Raw genomic sequence first — 21,479 nt, forward strand, 5'->3', positions numbered from 1 at the left:
CAGCCCTTTTTATGGTACAACTCTCATCTAATCACGATCCATGATAAACTAAAGACTAACCTACTTACATAAAAGGAAGAAATTGACATAAAGTTGTTCAAGACAGAAGACCACTACAACTGCACACACCATCATGGAGGAGCCTTTAAAACACAAAATGGAGCCTGACAGCTGACAATAGACCCATGAGGAAACAATCATAACTCAGATCAACTCCCTGTCATAGAAACTCATTAGATAAAAGATTCATTACACTAAATCATTGCTTTTAGGATGATGTGCTATGTTGCAACAGCTAACTAATACTACAGTCCAAGTGAATAGAACTGAAGGAAAGGCAATTGTTGTGATTATGTCATACAATTTTATTAAAAAGGGATTCCATTTAGATTTCCTTGTAGGTAAGCAAGAAAGGTTAAAAGGATATGCTTGTTTGTGAAAACTTGTGCCTTTATCACAGGACTAGATGGAAATTTAAATCTAGAGAGCCATAATTTGGAGATATATATCATCTATATAATATTATATATATCATGTACATCATATAAATATGATATTTAAATTATTCATTCACAACTCTTTTACTGGTTATCACAGAAATGGAATGGGGGAAATATTTCGTGTAGAGCAATGGAAGGAGTTGTTTATTTGTAGGCAACAATGGAAATATTCAAGCAGAATGATATAATTACCCCCAAAAAATCCTTCACCTCCACGATAAACCCCTTTACAAACAGACACTAAATCGTATACATCAATAAGTAAATGGACACCATGAAAACATCTCTTGCAAATATATAACCTGACACAAATTTTTGCTAACTCATACTTAAGGTCTTCTATGACTCTAGGTCTTATGTCAAACTCTTTATTGAAATCTTTGTTTCACATAGATGCCAATCAGAGTCGTGTGTTTGATGTTCAGTTTTACCAGTAACTCCTGTAGGCAATGTGGACACTGAGCTATTAATAAATAGAGACTAGTACACTGTTAGGGAGTAAAATCAGATGACCAATTATGAAATACACTACCTGCTAACATTTACATTTTTGGGAAGAGCAGTTATGGTAGTGACCTTCCAAGATATGAAGAACTAAAATGTGATAGACTGTATTTTCATATTTTATTCTTCTATGAAATTATATAATTGGTTTGGTTTCCAAGGTAGTTTTTTTTTCCCATAGAAGTAGCAAAATTCATGATGATTCCTTTAGTAAAAAGAAAGAAAGTTTAGTATATAGTGTATCATTTCAGAAGAATATTCTTAAGAAATGTGTGAAGTCTCATGAGATAAATGGAAATTTACATATATGTTTCACATGAGGTTTTGAATCAATTTGAGAGAATAGAAAAGTGACAAAAGAAACAACTTAGATAACAGAGAACAGCAAAGTTAATCAAGGATGTTTTTAAAATTGTATAGAGAAGTTGAAATCAAAGAAATGGAAATATCAGGCAATAAATTGAAGAAGCTTTTGCTATTATCACAATCTAATCAAAGAATCACATATGTGCCTATGAGGCTTTGAGCCCTGCTATCATGGGCAGTTCTTCAGCCCATGTCCTTCAGCCCAAGGACAAATGGCTCTTTTATAAATGTTACCATTCCAAAGAATCTTTTTAGAGTCCTCTTTATGTCTTTATTTCTCAGACTGTAGATGAAGGGGTTCAGCATGGGTGTGACTGCAGTGTACATCACCGAGGCAATTGTACTTGTGTGTGAGCTGTGGGTAGCAGCAGAGCTAAGGTATACTCCTAAGGCTGAACAATAAAATAAGGAGACAACTGAGAGGTGAGATGTACAGGTAGAGAATGCTTTATACTTCCCCTTAGCTGATGAGATTCCACAGATAGAGGATGAAATTTTAGAGTAAGAGTAAAGGATACCAGTCAGGGGAACACTCCCCTGAATTACAGATCCAAAATACACCATTATGTTGTTGAGAAAGGGGTCAGAATAGGCAAGTTGGATCAGCCATTTGATTTCACAGAAAAAGTGGTGGATTTCCAAGTCTGAGCAGAATGACAGCTGCAACACCATTAAGCTGTGTAACAAGGAAAACAGGGCACTCATGATCCAGGACACCAGAAGGAGCAGTCCACATACCCAGGGCTTCATGATGACCAGGTAGTGCAGGGGGTGACAGATGGCCACATACCGGTCATAGGCCATCACAGTCAGGAGGAAGTCATCTAATCCTGCAAAAAGTAAGTAAAAATAAACCTGTACGATGCAGCCTTCATAAGTAATGACTTTCCTCTGTGTCTGAGTGCTTTGCAGCATCTTTGGGATGATGGTGGAGGTGAAACAGATGTCTACAAAGGCCAGGTTGGAGAGGAAGAAGTACATGGGGGTGTGGAGGTGGAGGTCTGAGCTGACAGCCAGGATGATGAGCAGATTTCCAAACACAGTGATCAGGTACATGGAGAAGAAAACCCCAAATATGATGGGCTGCAGTTCTGTTTCCTCTGAGAATCCCAGAAGGAGAAATTGTGAAATTTGTGTCTTGTTCTCTGGTTCCATATGATGATGTGACTATTAGGAAAAAATGTGTATAACATGATAACTTTCACTCAAATTGATATTACTCAAATAGCTAAAATACCGTAATCTCCATTTTGCTGACAAAAAATTGATGTTAATATGCTGTATATAGATAAATTCTCCTTGAGGATATACCTCATTTCGCCTCTAACTCAAAGTGTTTGTCCCATTTGAGCATATTTCCAAGCAGTTCATGTTTCAGTTTTATTGAGCAACATATTGAGAGCATAAATATTCTAAGCACATATAAGTGATAAATATGTGCACATATACGGGATAAAATATCTCTATATTTTAGACATATTTAAAAACAAATCTTTCACAATCCAAGGATGGTGAAAAATGATATTCAAATAAATATATAATATGTTAAAAGATGACAGATGTATGGAGAAAACAGAAACATGTGTAAAGGAGAGAGTACTAAGAGACATTATTTTACGCTGAGTGTTCAGGCAAGGGCTTAAAACAAGGGTTTATTTGAAGAAACATTAAGAAAGGAAGAGAAGGACCTATTGTGATACTAGGAGAAGGTACTCACTAGAGTGAAAGCAGGAGGAACAATCACTGCAAAGGACCTGAGGAAGATGCTGGTTCCACATGTTCAGATCTAAACAAGGAAGCCAGTGGGAGAGAGGGATGAATAAAAGGAGGAGTGATTAGAGATGGATAGATCACAAGCTGGAATCAAGATTGCCAGGAAAAATACCAATAACCTCAGATACGCAGATGACACCACCCTTATGGCAGAATGTAAAGAGGAACTAAAGTGCGTCTTGACGAAGGTGAAGGAGGAGACTGAAAAGGCTGGCTTAAAACTCAACATTTAAAACTGAAGGAAATCAACCCTGAATATCCACTGGAAAGACTGATGCTGAAGCTGAAACTCCAATACTTTGGCCACCTGATGCGAAGAACTGAGTCATTGGAAAAGCCCCTAATGTTGGGAAGATTGCAAACAGAAGGAGAAGCAAATGACAGAGGATGAGATGGTTGTATGGCATATCGACTCAATGGACATGTGTTTGAGCAAGCTTCAGGAGATAGTGAAGGACAGGGGATCTTTGTGTGCTGCAGTCCATGGGATTGCAAAGAGTCAGACATGACTGAGCCACTGAACAACAACAACAGGAATGCTGAGGAACAAGGGGGCTTCCCTGCTACAGCTGACACTTCAGTCCACAGAGAATCCTCCATGTTGTTCCCAGCACTTTATGGATTTAGTTGCAAGGACATCCTGTGAATTATATCAGATCCTCTGCTTAGTACCATCTTTGATTGAGTTTTGACCACCGTCACCTTAGTATGCCAACTTAATTTATGAGTTCAGGTGCTTCTGCTTTAAGAACTGTTCCTATTCCACAAGGCACAGGTTCACAGACACAGTATCACCTCCAGAGCAGCTACTGTCACGAATTTCTTATCCAGAACCATCCTCCTTGGGCCATGAGTGGTTATAGCTCAAGCTGGTCAGATCAGATTAATTTTCTCCTATGTGTGTGTGTGTTTGTGTTAAGTCACTTCAGTTGTGTCTGATTTCTGTCCTGTAGCCCACCAGGATCCTCTGTCCAAGAAATTTTCAAGGCAAGAACACTGAAGTGGTTTACCATGCCCTCCTCTAGGAGATCCTCCTGACCCAGGGATTGAACCTGCGTCACTTTACATCTCCTGTAATTTTCTCCTAAACAAAGTTTAAGTGGTATGCAGAAATTCCAGTTCATAAGCTTCTGAGACAATAATAAATTTGAGGCTCCTTTTAGCTACAGCCACTTTCTGCCCTGTATGTAAAGAAATATAAAAAGTATGAGGGACAGTTAAAATGAAGGTAGAAGAGCTAACAAGCTCAAATCCTTCCTGAGACAATGTGACCAAGAAAAGCTTCCTTGGTTTGGCAACATTCCAACCTCAGCTGCATCTCCTAGATGCCCAGGAAAAATCAGAAAGAAACATACCTCTTTTCCAGGGAAAGAAACAGTTATATCTATATGATGTGAAAAAAACATACAGATTTAACATCCCAAGAGAAAAATAACCAACAAGAGTAGACTAACAATTCAAAAATGAAAATGTACAAAACACAACAAAAGTTTCATTTGTGTTATTTGAAGCAGTAGAAAATTGTCTTTCCTGTGCTTTACCAAATGATTTGACCTCTCTGTGTCATCTGATACTGAATTAGGCAAGTTCTATCTCTCTTTTCTTGTTTGAGTGAACTCTCAGAGATGGTGATGGACAGGGAGGCCTGGCGTGCTGCAATTCATGGGGTTGCAAAGCGAATGAGTGGCTGAACTGAACTGAACTGAACTGATCTCTCTTTTCTTCTGGGTCATAATTTGTTACTCTTGGGCTTAATGTTTTGACTTTTTAATAAATCCAACACTTTAATTCTAGTTCTGGGCTTTGTCCAATATACAAAAGCCTTTGCACACCATACTCCATAAATCTTGAGCAGGTCAGAAAAATTTATTCTCTTATTCTGGATAAACTTCTTTATGTGATTTAAGCCTGAGGACACTATATTTTATTTCACTGTACTGTGACCTTGCCACTATAATTTAAGATACTAATCATCAGAGACTTAATTTGCTTTATCATCAGAGACATCTGCCTGTTCACTTATTATTTTCTCAAAGGTATGTGAATATATTTGCATTTATTTAAAAATGAACTTAAGAAAATGAGTGAATTATGAAATGACAAAATATGGCTAAAATATGAAACAAATAAAAGGGTGATTTCATATAATCATAGTAAAGAAAACTGGAACAGCAAAAACTGACTGAAACATGATTTATAATATGAGTAATTAAACATTTATGACATGAATTAATAATTTAGTAAAGACCTTGACTCAAGAGAACATATAATGACCCAGAAATTTCTGGCAGATATCAGATGCTTTGTTATAATGTGTTATGATTAGAAATTAGGTCCCCTTAGGTATGAACACTATCCTTTGGGATGGTTGTATTCAATTTGGTTGGAAAAGGCTGGATTGTTGAATAAAAACTGGAATAAATGGCTATCTAGAAGGAAATTAAGTAGTTCCTTCTCTGACATATCTTTTAAAAAGGGACTAAAGACCCTAGAGTAAAAGTGAGCAATCCATTTTAGATGCATATATAAAAGTCCACAATGGAACTACATTTTTACTGATACTAGAAACACAGAGAGTTTTAAACTCAGATTTCCTCAATCTCTGTGCTATTGGACATTCTCTGCCTGTTCCTTCTCTGGGGTGGGGTCTGTCCTGTAAACTGCAGGATGTTTAGAAACATCCTTGCCCACCACTTATTTTTCATCAGTGTGACAGCAAATAATGTCTACAAATATTGGTCAAAAACCCCTGGGGAACACAATTATCCTTGGTTGAGAAGCACAGTATTAAATAAAGACTGTCAAAATATTTTTGTAGCAGTGATATAATAGTCACTTATGGATAAATAATGTTATAGGCCACCAAATGTGGGAGTCACACAGCCACACCATGTGATATTATATAGATATTAAAATAATGAACCAACATTATACTGGTTGATTGGAAGCAAGTCCCTGAGGTATTATTGAGAATGAAACAAGTGAGGAACAAATTGTAGAAAACATTAAACATAATGACTATTTGTCACTAAAATATAAAGACCATTTATGATATATCCATGATGGTATTGATGCATTTGTGTAAAAGTATATAAGTGTGTTTAAGAACACATTTTACAAAGATATTTTTCAAAACCTAAGAACTTTTGAAACAAATTATATTGATGAGAGTGCAATTATGTAAAGTGTATTGTTTTCTGGGCAACGTGCTATGTTCTAAGTTGTTTCAGTCATGTCCAATTCCATGCGACACTATGGACTATAGTTTGCCAGTAGCCACCATCTGTCCACAGGATTCTCCGAGAAAGAAGACTGGAGTGAGTTGTCATGCCCTCCTCCAGGGGATCTTCCCAACCCAGGATTTGAACCTGCATCTCTTAATTCTCCTCCATTAGTAGACAAGATCATTATCACTAGCACCATCTGGGAAGCCCCTTTATGAACAATAGAACATAATAAAATTGAATGAAAATCTACAATTAACTGATCAAAAGACACAAAAGAGTAAAAATTTAACAGTATTACATGGATCACTAATTTAAGATCAAATTGCCAAAGATTTGGAAATGAAACAATATAACATAAGAACATTTACAATGTGAGGAAGAAGAAGTATCTAAATTATAATTTTATCTTAAATGTAGATAGAAGAATTCAAATATGCTTAGAATATAAGCAAATGGTAAAAAGTTAAGATCAGGTGATGCAACTTATAGGTAAAGGTTTAATGAGAAGGCCAAAAGGAATAATAAGGAGTAACAGATGAGAAACTCTTAATAGGAGTAAATACGTATAAAAAATTATCACCACTAAGGATGCTGAAGAACTCTCACTTTCCTTTCTTGCTTACAGCAAGAGTGGACACATTAAGAATATTAAAGTAATTAAATTATTACAGTAAGAAAAATAAGAATAAAAAGCAATGGGTGGTATGTACTGTGCAGCATGATGACTATAGTTCATAATACTTTTTTTAGCATAATTTAAAGTTGGAGAAGACTCTTCAGAGTCCCTTGGACTGCAAGGAGATCCAACCAGTCCATTCTAAAGGAGATCAGTCCTGGGTGTTCTTTGGAAGGAATAATGCTAAAGCTCTGATGCTCGGAGGGACTGGGGGCAGGAGGAGAAGGGGACAACAGAGGATGAGATGGCTGGATGGCATTACTGACTCGATGGACGTGAGTTTGAGTGAACTCCGGGAGATGGTGATGGACAGGGAGGCCTGGTGTGCTCTGAATCATGGGGTCACAAAGAGTTGGACACGACTAAGTGACTGAACTGAACTGAACTGAAAGTTGCTAAGAGACAGTATATCCTAAAAACTCTCATCACAAGAAATAAATTGTAACTATGTGTGGTGATAGATGTTAACTAGGTTTACTGTGGTGATCATTTAGCAACATAAACAAATATTGAACCATCAAGCTGTGTACCTGTAACTCATATACTGTCATGTGTCAATTATACCTAAATTCTTTTGGAAAAGAAATGAAGAGAATGTTGGTATATAAGATCAACAACATTTATCAATTTGTGTAAAATCCCCACAAATACATCTATGCATATATAAAAGAACTAAATCATGAATTTAAGTTTCTTGTTAAAAAATAATTCTTTCTATCAAAAAATGAAATTTTAAAAAGGAATAACAATACTCTGATACCACTATATAAAACAAAATAGTTACAGAGATTTTTTTAAATAGAGTAACACTGCATGGCTAACAAATCCGTAGATATGTTTAGCCTCACAGATAAGATAGTTGAAAGTAAGCCTCACTAGCATACATCTTTTCACTTATGTAGCTAAGTATTTTTTTTTTCCTTATATGAACACAAGAGTGAGAGAAGATACTGTAATGTGTGTTTCCTACACAGCTATTGAAAGTGTGTATTTGCAAACAGTCATTAGTTTAGATCTTTCTCCTCCATATGGAGGCACAGTCTAATATGTCCCTTCTTACAATAAAATGAAATGCCCTCACCTCACTGATCGACCCTCTACAGTTAATGCCCTATTTGTCTACTCCTGTTAATTAGAAGAAACTTAGACTCATGCCCCACTTTTACTGGATGCAGTTTATACCTCCCATTCGTTCTTTTGTGGGCTTCCACTAGCATGATTTAATTGTCAACATTACCACTCACGTTTTCAGGTGCACTCTTCCTTTCCAGCATCATAAATATATACATTTTTATTTATGTACCTATTTTATTTAGGAAACCCAGCAAACAACTGCAGTGACCTCTGCAGGCTATGCTAGATTGTGACCTCTGTGACCTCTGGTACATTCCTGGCTTCCATCCTCTCTGATCCTCTCCTGCAGTGTCTGTGGAGCTGTCAAACTCACCTGTTTGGGAACTCTGTGCAGGAGGTTTCCCTGTGAAAGTCAAAATTTCCCCCTAAGTAGCTGGCAACGCAGATCAAAGCTCTGTCTCCCCACAAGACAGCAAGAAGAGATCAAGCATTGGCCTCTCAGCCAGATGTAGGATTGCAAAAGCAACAACTACATCCTGTCCAACCAAAGAGGCACAGGCTGAGGGACTGCAGCAGACGGGTTATTTACATCTTTGTATATTGGCTCATTAGACATGTTTTTTTCTTGTTACATCAGCCTCTAAGTATGTGATGTTCCCTGGTGACACTGGTCTGGACAAAATTGATTCTTTCTTCGGATTCTCTGTTCCTAAGAGACTCCAATATAAGATAAGTAAATTCAGTTTTGTCATTCCTTCTCTGTTAACTCTTCTGCTTCCAAAGCTCTAAGGTTTTTGACACCTTATCACATCCCTGAGTTAAAATTGTCTCAAAAACATAATATTGACCATTGGTCTTGAATATGTCCTTTGGATCTTCAATGCCTTGATTTGTGGTGGACACACAATCCCAGAAATGTCTGACTATTGCCCTCTTCAAAACAAGGGATAACTTTGCTTCTTTAATATAAAGCTAACTTGGGTATTATGACTTGGTTTCATGAAAGTTTTGCAAAGCCAAAAAATTTCCTACTTACATCAGAAATTAAAGAAGTCTACTGCCATTGCAGGAAAAGTAAGAGATGTGGGTAGTATCCCCAGGTCAGGAGGACCCCGTGGAGGAGGGTATGGCAACCCACTCCAGTATTTTTGCCTGGAGAATCCCATGGAGAGAGGAGTCTGGAGGGCTACTGTCCATAGAGTCACAAACAGTTGGATACAACTGAAGTGACTTAGCATGCGTGCACCACTAGCTTAGCATATTATAAAGACTGTCTACTTTAAATTTTACTATAATATATTCTATGAAATAGTACTTTTATGAACTCCTTTCTCCATTACAGAAATGTAATTTACAGGATAGCACCCAGTTCTGTAATAGTCAACACTGTTAAGGTGAGAATATTTATTCCAGAGTAGCATTTATCTAAATTCACTATTCCTAAAGATTGCCAGGGATTGTAGTTTAAGTTCAAATTATTTTTCAACAGATCTGATCAGGGACCTACAGACCCTTCATTTCTAACAAGATGCTAAGTGTTGCTGCTTCAGGTCCTCATCTGTGAATCACAGTTTGTGTAGCAAAGAAGTGGTTCTGTGTTAGATTCAGTTATAGCTAGATTTAGGTATTCAACAAAAATCTTCTCTGTATGTAATCTTGTAAACAATTCAGGGTGTCTTTTCTTTGTTTGTTTTCTTTTATTTTCTGGCCACATGGCATGTGAGACCTTAGTTCCCCAACCAGGGATAGAACCCAGTGTCCCCTGCATTTCAAGCACAGATCTTTAACCACTGGACCACCAGGGAAGAGCCTTCCATGTATGCAATATTGAAAGATAAGATTTTCATTTAATTTCATAGGTAGTGATAAATTTTGTATTGATTTACATAAGTATTATTAAGTGACATAAAATAATTTCTGTTAGAAAAAGACTTTGCAGTAACCAGAATAAGATCCTCCAAAAGAGATCCACATGCTAAAAACTTTGGAGTATCCTACCTTACATATCTGGCTTAATTACAATTGCTGATGAAATACAGTTGATCTTGATGTAGGAATATTAGCACAGATATGCAGATTGGACTAATATAATCACAATAGATTTTCTAAATGTGATTGAGAAAGGAAGAAGAATTGGAGTCAGACATTTAAAATTGTAGGCATGTGGATTTGAAGACAGAGGAAGGACCATGAGTTAAGTGATGCCGGTGACCATTAGAAGTAAAATATTAACAGGACATTGAGTTTATTCTCTCTGGAGCATCCAGAAGTATCACAGAGTTGCAGACATCTTCATTTTTGCTGAATGAGGCTTCAGGATTTTTGTCTCAAAGAACTTTATGATAGGTACTTCTTTTAACCTGCTAGTGTTGTAATTTGTTAAAGAAGCAATAGGAGTCTAACATAGATATTTGTCCAATCATATGCTGTTCCTGCTAACATATTATATCTCAGATGGTAAAGAATCCACCTGCAAAACAGGAGACCTGGGCTCCATTCCTAGTTGGGGCTAATCCCGTGAAGAAGGGAATGACAATCCACTCCTGTGTACTTTCCTGGCAAATTCTAAGGAAAGATCGTGCATGGAGTTCCAAAGGCCGGACATGACTGAGAGATTCACACACATTAATTTTAACACATGCTATTCCTAGCAGCTGAGTTTAAGTTTTTGATTCTAACACTGAGCTTCCTTATAAAGTCATTATATGTTAAACTCATATCTTAAACAGGAGAAAATTTCAGTCACTCCGGAGAGATTTTGCCCCCTTAGCTGTTACAGAGAATTTCGCTTTGTTTAAATGTAAATATGGTTCTGACTATGAGAGATTTGGAATTTAAGATAGGAAAAGTAAATAATTATCACAATTAATGGCACACATTCTACTTTAAATCTTCGTCTTCTGCATTAAAATGTTGCTCTGGAAAAAAAAATCTTTGTTTTAATATTTCTATATTTTTTCTAAATCATGTTTATTCCAGCATCCATTTTTTTTTTTTTTTACTTCTAACCTTCCAACTGTCTCTCATGTTTTCTTTCAGCACAGTGGGTGGGGTTACAGTTGAAATGGTGCATGCACATCTATGTGCATGTGTGTGCTTATTTCAGAGAGGTATATACAGACATATATACACATATACATATTCCTAAACTTGAACAATGTTTGTTGATTCAGCAAAGTGTTTCTATGCTGCTGCTAAGTCGCGTCAGTCATGTCCAACTCTGTGCGACCCCATAGATGGCAGCCCACCAGGCTTCCCTGTCCCTGGGATTCTCCAAGCAAGAACACTGGAGTGGGTTGCCATTTCCTTCTCCAATGCATGAAAGTGAAAAGTGAAAGTGAAGTCGCTCAGTCGTGTCCAACTCTAGCGACCCCATGGACTACAGCCTACCAGGCTCCTCCATCCATGGGATTTTCCAGGCAAAAGTACTGGAGTGGGGTGCCATTGCCTTCTATACATTTCTTTAATTCCTCACAACATCCAAGTGAAGTTAGGATTGATCATCTCACATTTCCTTCTGAAAGATAAAATTAAGGCTCAGGGCATTTCCATTATTAATAATAACTTTACAAAGAAATTAGAACTTATTGTGGACCTTTTAAAATTATATGCAAATGGAACCATGTAATATACTTCTGGCTTTTGAAATTTATTTATTTATTCTTATTTTTTAATTTATTTTAATTGGAGGCTAATTACTTTACAATATTGTATTGGTTTTGCCACACATCAACATGAATCCACCATGGGTGTACACGTGTTCCCAATCCTTAACCCCCCTCCCACCTCCCTCCCTCTGGGCCATCCCAGTGCACCAGCCCCAAGCACCCTGTATCCTGCATCAAACCTGGACTGGTGATTCATTTCTTATATGATATTATACATGTTCCAATGCCATTCTCCCAAACGATCCCAGCCTCGCCCTCTCCCACAGAGTCCAAAAGACTGTTCTATACATCTGTGTCTCTTCTGCTGTCTCGCATACAGGGTTATCATTACTATCTTTCTAAATTCCATATATATGAGTTAGTATACTGTATTGGTGTTTTTCTTTCTGGCTTACTTCACTCTGTATAATTAGAAAATTGCATATTTTAAAAATGTATAGTTTATTATATGTAATTACACTCTAATGAATTAGTTAAGAAGCAAATTTTTCTGACTGTGCATTATTATGGGTAGTATGTCAAGCACAGGTAGTTGAATCACACTAAAGTTGGTGAGAGAGAGCTCCTCTAACTGGGAAGACAGCAAAGTGATATATATATAGATTTAGGAACAGTGAAATTTAAATATAGCAATTAACATTTGAGAAATCCAGTTTTTTTTACATATAACTTATAAAGTAAAAATTGTTGTTCAGTCACTAAGTGATGTTCAACCCTTTGTGACCCCACAGACTGCAGCACACCAGGCTTCCCTGTCCTTTGCCATCTCCCAGATCTTGCTCAAATTCATGTCCAATGAGTCAGTGATGAAATCTAACCATCTCATCCTCTGCCACCTCCTTCTCCTTTTACCCTTAATCCTTCCCAGCATCAGGGTCTTTTCCAATGAGTTGACTCTTCACATCAGGTGGCCAAAGTATTAGCACTTCAGCCTCAGCATCAGTCCTTCCACTGAATATTCAGGGTTGATTTCCTGTAGGACTAATTGGTTTGATATCCTTTCAGACCAAGGGACTCTCAAGAGTCTTCTCCAGCACCACAGTTGGATAGCACCAATTCTTTGGTGCTCAGCCTTCTTTATGGTCCAACTCATCCAGTCACTGTACATGATAAACTAAAGACTAACCTACTTACATGGGGGCTCCCCTTGTAGCTCAGTCAGTAAAGAATCTGCCTGCAGTGCAGGAGACCCAGGTTCAACCCCTGGGTTGGGAAGATCCCCTGCAGAAGGAAATGGTGGCCCACTTGCTTGGGAAGTCTCATGAACAGAGGAGCCTGGTGAGCTGCAATCCATGGGGTCACAAAGAGTTAGACACAACTGAGCGACTAACACTTACTTACTTAACCTATTTATGTAAAAGGAAGAAATTGACATAAAGTTGTTCAAGACAGAAGACCACTACAACTACACACACCATTGTGCAGGAGCCTTTAAAACACAAAACAGAGTCTGACAGTTTACAGTAGACCCATGAGGAAACAATCATAACTCAGATCAACTCCCCATCATAGAAACTCATTAGGTAAAAAATAGATTATACTAAATCATTGCTTTTAGAATGACTTAGTATGTAGCAACAGCTAACTGATACAATAATCCAAGTGAAAAGAACTGAGGGGAATTATAATGATAATATAATAATGTAAAATAATATATAACATATAATAATATGTTGCTTTTTTTCTAGGCAATTGTTGTGTTGCTATTTTCTACACAATAGCATTCATGATTTCTCTATTATTCAAGTTTATCACATACAATTTTATCAAAATGGGATTCCATTTAGATTTCCTTGTAGGTAAACAGGAAAAGCTAAACCTATTTGTGAGAAATTTGTACCTTAACCACAGGAAAGTGAAAAAGCAAAAGTCGCTCAGTCATATCTGAATCTTTGTGACCCCCATGGACTATACAGTCCATGGAAGTCTCCAGGCCAGAATGCTGGAGTGAGTAGCCTTTCCCTTCTCCTGGAGATCTTCCAAGCCAGGGATTGAACCCAGGTCTCCCGCATTGCAGGCAGATTATTTACCAGCTGAGCCACCAGGAAAGCCCAAGAACACTGGAGTAGGTAGCCTATCCCTTCTCCAGTGGATCTTCCTGACCCAGGAATCAAACAAGGGTCTCTTGCATTGCAGGTGTATTCTTTACCAACTGAGCTAATCACGGAAGGCCGTTTATCACAGGACTAGATAGGAATTTAAGATCTAGTGAGCCATAATTTGGAGATATATCTATATCTATCTATCTATCTATCTATATATATATATATATACCATGTATACCATTTAAATATGATATTCATGTTGTTCATTCACTACTCTTTCATTGATTATAGCAGAAATTGAAGTGGGGACTATTTTGTCTAGAGCAATGGAAGGAGTCATTTATTTGTAGGCAACAATGGAAGTCTTCAAGTAGAAAGATACAATTACACCAAAAAATTCTTCACCCCAATGATAAACCCCTTTACAGAGAGATACTAAATCACGTACATCAATAAGTAAATAGACACCATTAAAAAATTGCTTGCAAATATATAGTCTGACACAAATTTTTGCTGCATAATACTTAAGGTCTTCTCTGACTCTAGGTCTTATTATGTCAAAGTCTTTTTTGAAGTTTCTGTTTCACGTAGATGTCAATTAGAGACATGCATTTGATGCTCAGCTTTACCAGTAACTCCTATAGAGAATGTAGACACTAGGCTAAATAGAGAATAATACACTGTGAGGGAGTAAAATCAGATGACTGTTTATGAAATACACTATCTGTTAACATCCACATTTTCTGAAAGAGCAATTATGGTAGTGACACTCCAAGATATGAAGAACTAAAATGTGATAAACTGTAGTTTCATGTTTTACTCTCCTATGAAATTACATAATTGATTTTCTTACCTAGTGTTTTTCCATAGAAGTAACACAATTCTTGATTATTCTTTTAGCAAAAAGAAAGAACAATTACTCAGTACGAATTATATCATTTCAGAAGAATTTATTCTTAAGAAATGCGTGAAGCCTCATGAGATAAATGGGAATTTACATATGTTTCATACATGGTTTTGAATCCATTTGAGAGAGTAGAAAAATAATGAGGAAAAAACTTAGAGAACAGCAAAGTTAATCAATGATGTTTTAAAAATTGTACAGAGAAGTTGAAATCAAAGAAATGGAAATATTAGGCTATAAATTGAAGAAGCAATTGCTATTATCACAATCTGATCAAAGAATCACATATCTGGCTATGAGGCTTTGAGCCTTGCTATCATGGGCAGTTCTTCAGCCCAAGGGCAAATGGCCCTTTTATAAACGTTTCCACCACAAATAATCTTTTCAGAGCCCTTTTTATGTATTTATTTCTCAGACTGTAGATGAAAGGGTTCAGCAAGGATGTGACCACAGTGTATATCACCGAGGCGATTGTACTTGAATGCGAGCTGTGGATAGCACCAGAGCTAAGGTAAATTCCTAAGACTTTCAATATTGTTCCATTGATCTATATTTCTGTCTTTGTTCCAGTACCATACTGTCTTGATGACTGTGGCTTTGTAGTAGAGTCTGAAGTCAGGCAGAAAATAAAAAGCTCAGAGAAAAATCCACACACCTATGGACACCTTATCTTTGACAAAGGAGGCAAGAATATAAAATGGAGAAAATTTTAAATTGTTCCACCCACCTAACAATTGGTGCTGGGAAAACTGGTCAACTACTTGTAAAAGAATGAAACTAGAACACTTTCTAACACCACACACAAAAATGAACTCAAAATGGATTAAAGATCTAAATGTAAGACCAGAAACTATAAAACTCTTAGAGGAGAACATAGGCAAAACACTCTCCGACATACATCACAGCAGGATCCTCTATGACCCACCTCCCACAATATTGGAAATAAAAGCAAAAATAAACAAATGGGACCTAATTAAACTTAAAAGTTTCTGCACAACAAAGAAAACTATAAGCAAGCTGAAAAGACAACCTTCAGAATGGGAGAAAATAATAGCAAATGAAGCAACTGACAAACAACTAATCTCAAAAATATACGAGCAGCTCAATTCTAGAAAAATAAACGACCCAATCAAAAAATGGGCCAAAGAGCTAAACAGACATTACTCCAAAGAAGACATACAGATGGCTAACAAACACATGAAAAGATGCTCAACATCACTCATTATCAGAGAAATACAAATCAAAACCACAATGAGGTACCATTTCACACCAGTGAGAAAGGCTGCTATCCAAAAGCCTACAAGCAATAAACTTCTGGAGAGGGTGTGGATAAAAGGGAACCCTCTTACACTGTTGGTGGCAATGCAAACTAGTACAGCCACTATGGAGAACAGTGTGGAGATTCCTTAAAAAACTGGAAATAGAACTGCCTTATGACCCAGCAATCCCACTGCTGGGCATACACACTGAGGAAACCAGAACTGAAAGAGACACATGTACTCCAGTGTTCATTGCAGGACTGTTTATAATAGCAAGGACACGGAAGCAACCTAGATGTCCATCAGCAGATGAGTGGATAAGAAAGCTGTGGTACATATACACAATGGAGTATTACTCAGCCATTAAAAAGAATACATCTGAATCAGTTCTAATGAGGTGGATGAAACTGGAGCCTATTATACAGAGTCAAGTAAGCCAGAAAGAAAAACACCAATACAGTATACTAACACATAAATATGGAATTTAGAAAGATGGTAATGATAACCCTGTATGCAAAACAGCAAAAGAGACAAAGATGTATAGAATAGTCTTTTGGACTTTGTGGGAGAGGGCGAGGGTGGGATGATTTGGGGGAATGGCATGGAAACATGTATGATATCATATAAGAAATGAATCGCCAGTCCAGGTTCAATATAGAATCCTTGGGGCTGGTGCACTGGGATGACATGGAGGGATGGTACAGGGAGGGATGTGGGAGGGGGGCTCAGGATGGGGAACACATGTACACCCGTGGCAGATTCATGTTGATGTGTGGCAGAACCAATACAATATTGTAAAGTAACTAACCTCCAAATAAAATAAATAAATTTAAAATTAAAAAATAAATAAATTAAAAAAGGAAAAAAAAATTCCTAAGGCTGTAAAATAAAATAGGGAGACAACCAAAAGGTGGGACACACAGGTAGAAAATGCTTTATATTTCCCTTGAGCCGATGAGATCTTACATGTGCAAGAAACTATTTTAGAGTAAGAGTAAAGGATACCAGCAAAAGGACCAACACCCATCAGGACAGCTGCTAAATACATCACTATGTTATTAAGAAAGTTGTCAGAACTAGCAAGTTGTACCACTTGATTGAATTCACAGAAAAAGTGGGGGGTTTGCATTTCTGAAAAGAAGGACAATCACAGCATTATTAAGCTATGTAGCAAGGATTGCAAGGCAATCAGCACCCAGGATATCAGAACCAGCAATACAGAGGCAGGGGCTCATGATAACTGTGTAATGCAAAGGATGGCAGACGGCCACATACCAATCATAGGCCATCACTGTCAGGAGAATGTTATCTAATTCTGCAAAGAGAATGTAAAAATACATCTGGGTGATGCAGGCTTCATCGGTGATACCTTTGCTCTATGTCTGGATGTTCCACAGTATCTTTGGGATGGTGGTGGAGGTGAAGCAGATGTCTACAAAGGACAGGTTGGAGAGGAAGAAGTACATGGGGGTGTGGAGGTGGGAGTATGGGCTGACAACCAGGATTATGAGCAGGTTTCCAAACACAGTGATCAGGTACATGGTGAGTAAAAGTCCAAATATGAAGGGCTGTAGTTCTGGTTTCCTTGAAAGTTCCAAAAGAAGAAATCCTGAAATCTGCTTATTGTTACTTGGTTCCATGGGGTGGAGCTGACTACCAGGAAAAATGAAAATAATGACAATTTTCACTCATACTGGTATAATTCAATAGCTTAAATACTGCAATTCCTATTTAGCCCTCAAGAAGTTGATGTTAATATTTTATTTACAGCTAAGTTCTATTTTAGCATATGTGTGTATGTTTAGCCACTTCAGTTGTGTCCGACTCTGTGCGACCCCAAGGACCATAGCACACCAGCCTCCACTGTCTATGGGATTTCCCAAGAAAGAATTCTGGTGTGTGTTTCCATACCTTCTTCCAGAGTTTCTTTCCAACCCAGGGATTGATCCCATGTCTCTTGAATGGCTACTGCCATTGCAGGTGGATTCTAAACCACTGAGTCACTGTGGAATCCCCTTGAAGGTATACTTCATTTCATTTCTGACTAGGAATTTTTGTCTCCTTCTCATCACATCTGTTAAGAGTTCAGAGGGATGGTATGGGGAGGGAGGAGGGAGGAGGGTTCAGGATGGGGAACATATGTATACCTGTGGCGGATTCATTTTGATATTTGGCAAAACTAATACAATTATGTAAAGTTTAAAAATAAAATAAAATTTAAAAAAATTAAATTAAATTAAAAAATATTGATGGATGAATGGATAAGGAAAATGTAATATGTAAATATGTATATATGTTATGCTATGCTAAGTTGCTTCAGTCATGTTTGACTCTTTGAGATCCTGAGGACTGTAGCCTGCCAGGCTCTTCTGTCCATGAGATTCTCCAGACAAGAATACTTGAGTGGGTTGCCATAACTTCCTCCAGGGGATCTTCTAGACACAGGGATCAAACCCATGGCTCCTGCAGCTCCTGAATTGCAGGCAGATTCTTTCCCACTGAGCCACTGAACTGTGGTGTTGGAGAAGACTCTTGAGACCCTTGGACTTCAGGGAGATCCAACCAGTCCATCTTAAAGGAAATCAGTCCTGAATATTCATTTGAAGGACTGATGCTGTAGCTGAAACTCCAGTACTTTGGTTACCTGATGCGAAGAACTGACTCATTAGGAAAGGCCCTGATGCTTGGAAAGATTAAAGGTGGGAGGAGAAGGGGACAACAGAGGATGAGATAGTTGGATGGCATCACCAACTCAATGGGCATGAATTTGAGCAAGCTGGTGATGGAGAGGGAAGCCTGGCATGCTGCAGTCCATGGGGTTGCAAAAAGTCAGAATAGACTGTGTGACTGAACTGAACTAAACTGAACTGAAAGTTAAAGAAAGACCCATGAGAAGCAGCATGTGTTTCCTGGGGTTATTTTGACTTGAATAAAATACCATATGAATCCAAAGATATACCATTAAAAAAAAGAGTTCATATATTCTAGAGTTTTAATGTGATACTCCTTCATTCATTTGAGAAATACATATTTAGTACTAACCATGTTCCAAGCACATGGAGGCAGAGTGTTCAGGAAAGTCCAGCAAACTAGCTGTTGTTTGAACAGATTCCTAAAGAGAGACAAGGAGCTAGTGTGATGTTGGAATTGTGTGCCTGGGAGAGGGAGATGGCACTGCTAAGGACCTGAGGAAGATGCTTGATCCACATGTTCAACAGCAAAGAAGGAAGCCAGTGGGGCAGAGAGATAAGGGAGAGGGGGGAGTGATTAGAGATGGTGTTAGGGATGCTGAGGAACAAGGTGGCCTTCCTGCTATGCTGAACTTTCAGTCCAGAGAATTCCTCCTTCCATGAGGTTCCTTCAGTTTCAGTTCAGTTCAGTTACACATTATCAATTTAGCTATAAAACCATCCTGTGAATCATATCAGATTCACTTCTTGGTTCAATCTGTTGTTCTGATCTGTGTATATAAGTCATTTAGCATATGGGTCCAGGTGCCTCTGCTGTAAGAACTGTTCTCCGTTTCAAGACAAAAGCACATACACAGTCTTATGGACTCTGAGGGAGAGGGAGAGGGTGGGATGATTTGGGAGAGTGGCATTGAAACATGTAAAATACCATGTATGAAACGAGATGCCAGTCCAGGTTTGATGCACGATACTGGATACTTGGGGCTAGTGCACTGGGACAACCCGGAGGGATGGTATGGGGAGGGAGGAGGGAGGAGGGTTCGGGATGGGGAACACATGTATACCTGTGGCAGATTCATTTTGATATTTGGCAAAACTAATACAATTATGTAAAGTTTAAAAATAAAATAAAACTTAAAAAAAAAGCACATACACAACACACACATACACACACACAGCATGTTCTTCTGTGTTGTGTCACCATCATACATTGGTCACACAGATTCACCCTCTTTAGGCTGTGAGTGGTTACAGCTCAGCTGGTCAGGTCAAATAATTATTCTTCAAAATAATATATAATTTTTACCATGAAAGTCCAGTTTATAAACTTCTCACAGAACAATTAATGTGAGGTTCAGTTTTGCTATAGCCAATGTCTGCTTGGTATTTTGAGAAGAATAAAAAGTTTGAGAGTGAAAGAAACAGAGAGAAATGAAATGGATATATGGACATTAAAGGAAAATAATATCCAATATACTCAATGACCCCGAGACAATGCAATAAAGAAAGATTTCCTTGCTTCATCAACATTCCAACTCCAGTGACATCTCCTTGATGTCCTGGAAAAATAATAGAGAAAAATATATTTTGTCCAAGGATGTAAAAAATGATATACTTATGACATGGAACATCTTGGACTTCCCTTGGTGGTTCATTCAGTAAAGCATCTGTCTACAATGTGAGAGACCTGGGTTCGATCACTGGGTTGGGAAGATTCCCTGGAGAAGGAAATGGCAACCCACTCCAGTACTCTTGTCTTGAAAATCCCATGGACAGAGGAGCTTGGTGCAGGCTACTATCCCTGGGGTCGCAAAGATTCGGGCACAACTGAGCAACTTCACTTTCACTATGACATGGAACATCTTACAATTTGAATATCCCAGGAGGAAAAGAAACAATTGGAATATAAACTACCAATTCAATATCAGAAATATACAAAATACAACAGAAGTTGGATATATTTTATATGAAGCATATAAAGCAGAAGTCTTTCTTAAGGACTTTCCCTATTTGTTTCCTCCTGTTCATAAATAAAATCCTTAAACTTATTTTCTACTTTTACTGGAAGCATTTTATGCCTCCTATTCCTTCTAAAGGAATTTCCCTGGTGGCTCAGAAAATAAAGAATCTGCTTCTCAATGCAGGAGACATAGGTTCAGTCCCTGGGTCAAGAAGATCCCCTGGAGAAGGAAACGGTAACCCACTCCAGCAGTTTTGCCTGGGAAATCCCATGGACAGAGGAGCCAGTGGGCTACAGTCCATGGGGTTGCAAGAAGTGGAGCAGGTTAGAGACTAAACCACCACATCATTCCTTCTGAGCTTCCACTATTACCATTTAATTGTCAGGATTGACATTTGTATTTTCAAGAGCAATGTTCACTTTATTTTTAGACCATAAATAAGAACATTAACACTAGGAAAATCAGAAAACAATGGCGAAGACCTCTGGCCCCTGGGCTATGCAAGATTGGTCCTTGGGTGACCTCAGGTACACGTTCCTGGTTTCCATCCTCTCTGATGCTCTCCTGCAGCGTCTGTGGACCTATCAGAATGGCCTGCCTGCAGATTGAGAGAGAAAGCTTTCTCTGTAGAAGTCAAAATTCCTCCCTAAATGATTACTGATGCAGACAGAATTTTTGTCCCCAAATAAGAAAACAGGAAGTGATTAAATCAAGCATTCGTTGCCAGACAGATGTATAACTTCAAAAGCAAGAACCAGGCCTTCACCAACCAAAGTGACACTGGCTGAGGTACTGCAGCAGAGGAGATATTTACAGCTTCCTGTGTCAGCTT

The 21,479-nt window shown here is 38.0% G+C and overlaps 1 protein-coding gene and 1 pseudogene across 1 annotated transcript; both read right to left on the reverse strand.

Annotated features, from left to right (window-relative positions):
• Positions 1-1,553: 1,553 nt before the first annotated feature.
• Positions 1,554-2,525, reverse strand: LOC113896400 (olfactory receptor-like protein OLF4). The gene has a single exon (XM_027548598.1). The coding sequence runs from the start codon at positions 2,523-2,525 to the stop codon at positions 1,554-1,556; it is 972 nt and encodes a 323-aa protein (XP_027404399.1).
• A 1,713-nt stretch (positions 2,526-4,238) lies between these two features.
• Positions 4,239-17,441, reverse strand: LOC113896401 (annotated as a pseudogene).
• Between the last annotated feature and the right edge of the window lie 4,038 nt (positions 17,442-21,479).

This window comes from Bos indicus x Bos taurus, chromosome 7 (assembly GCF_003369695.1).
Source record: "Bos indicus x Bos taurus breed Angus x Brahman F1 hybrid chromosome 7, Bos_hybrid_MaternalHap_v2.0, whole genome shotgun sequence".
NCBI lineage: Eukaryota > Metazoa > Chordata > Mammalia > Artiodactyla > Bovidae > Bos > Bos indicus x Bos taurus.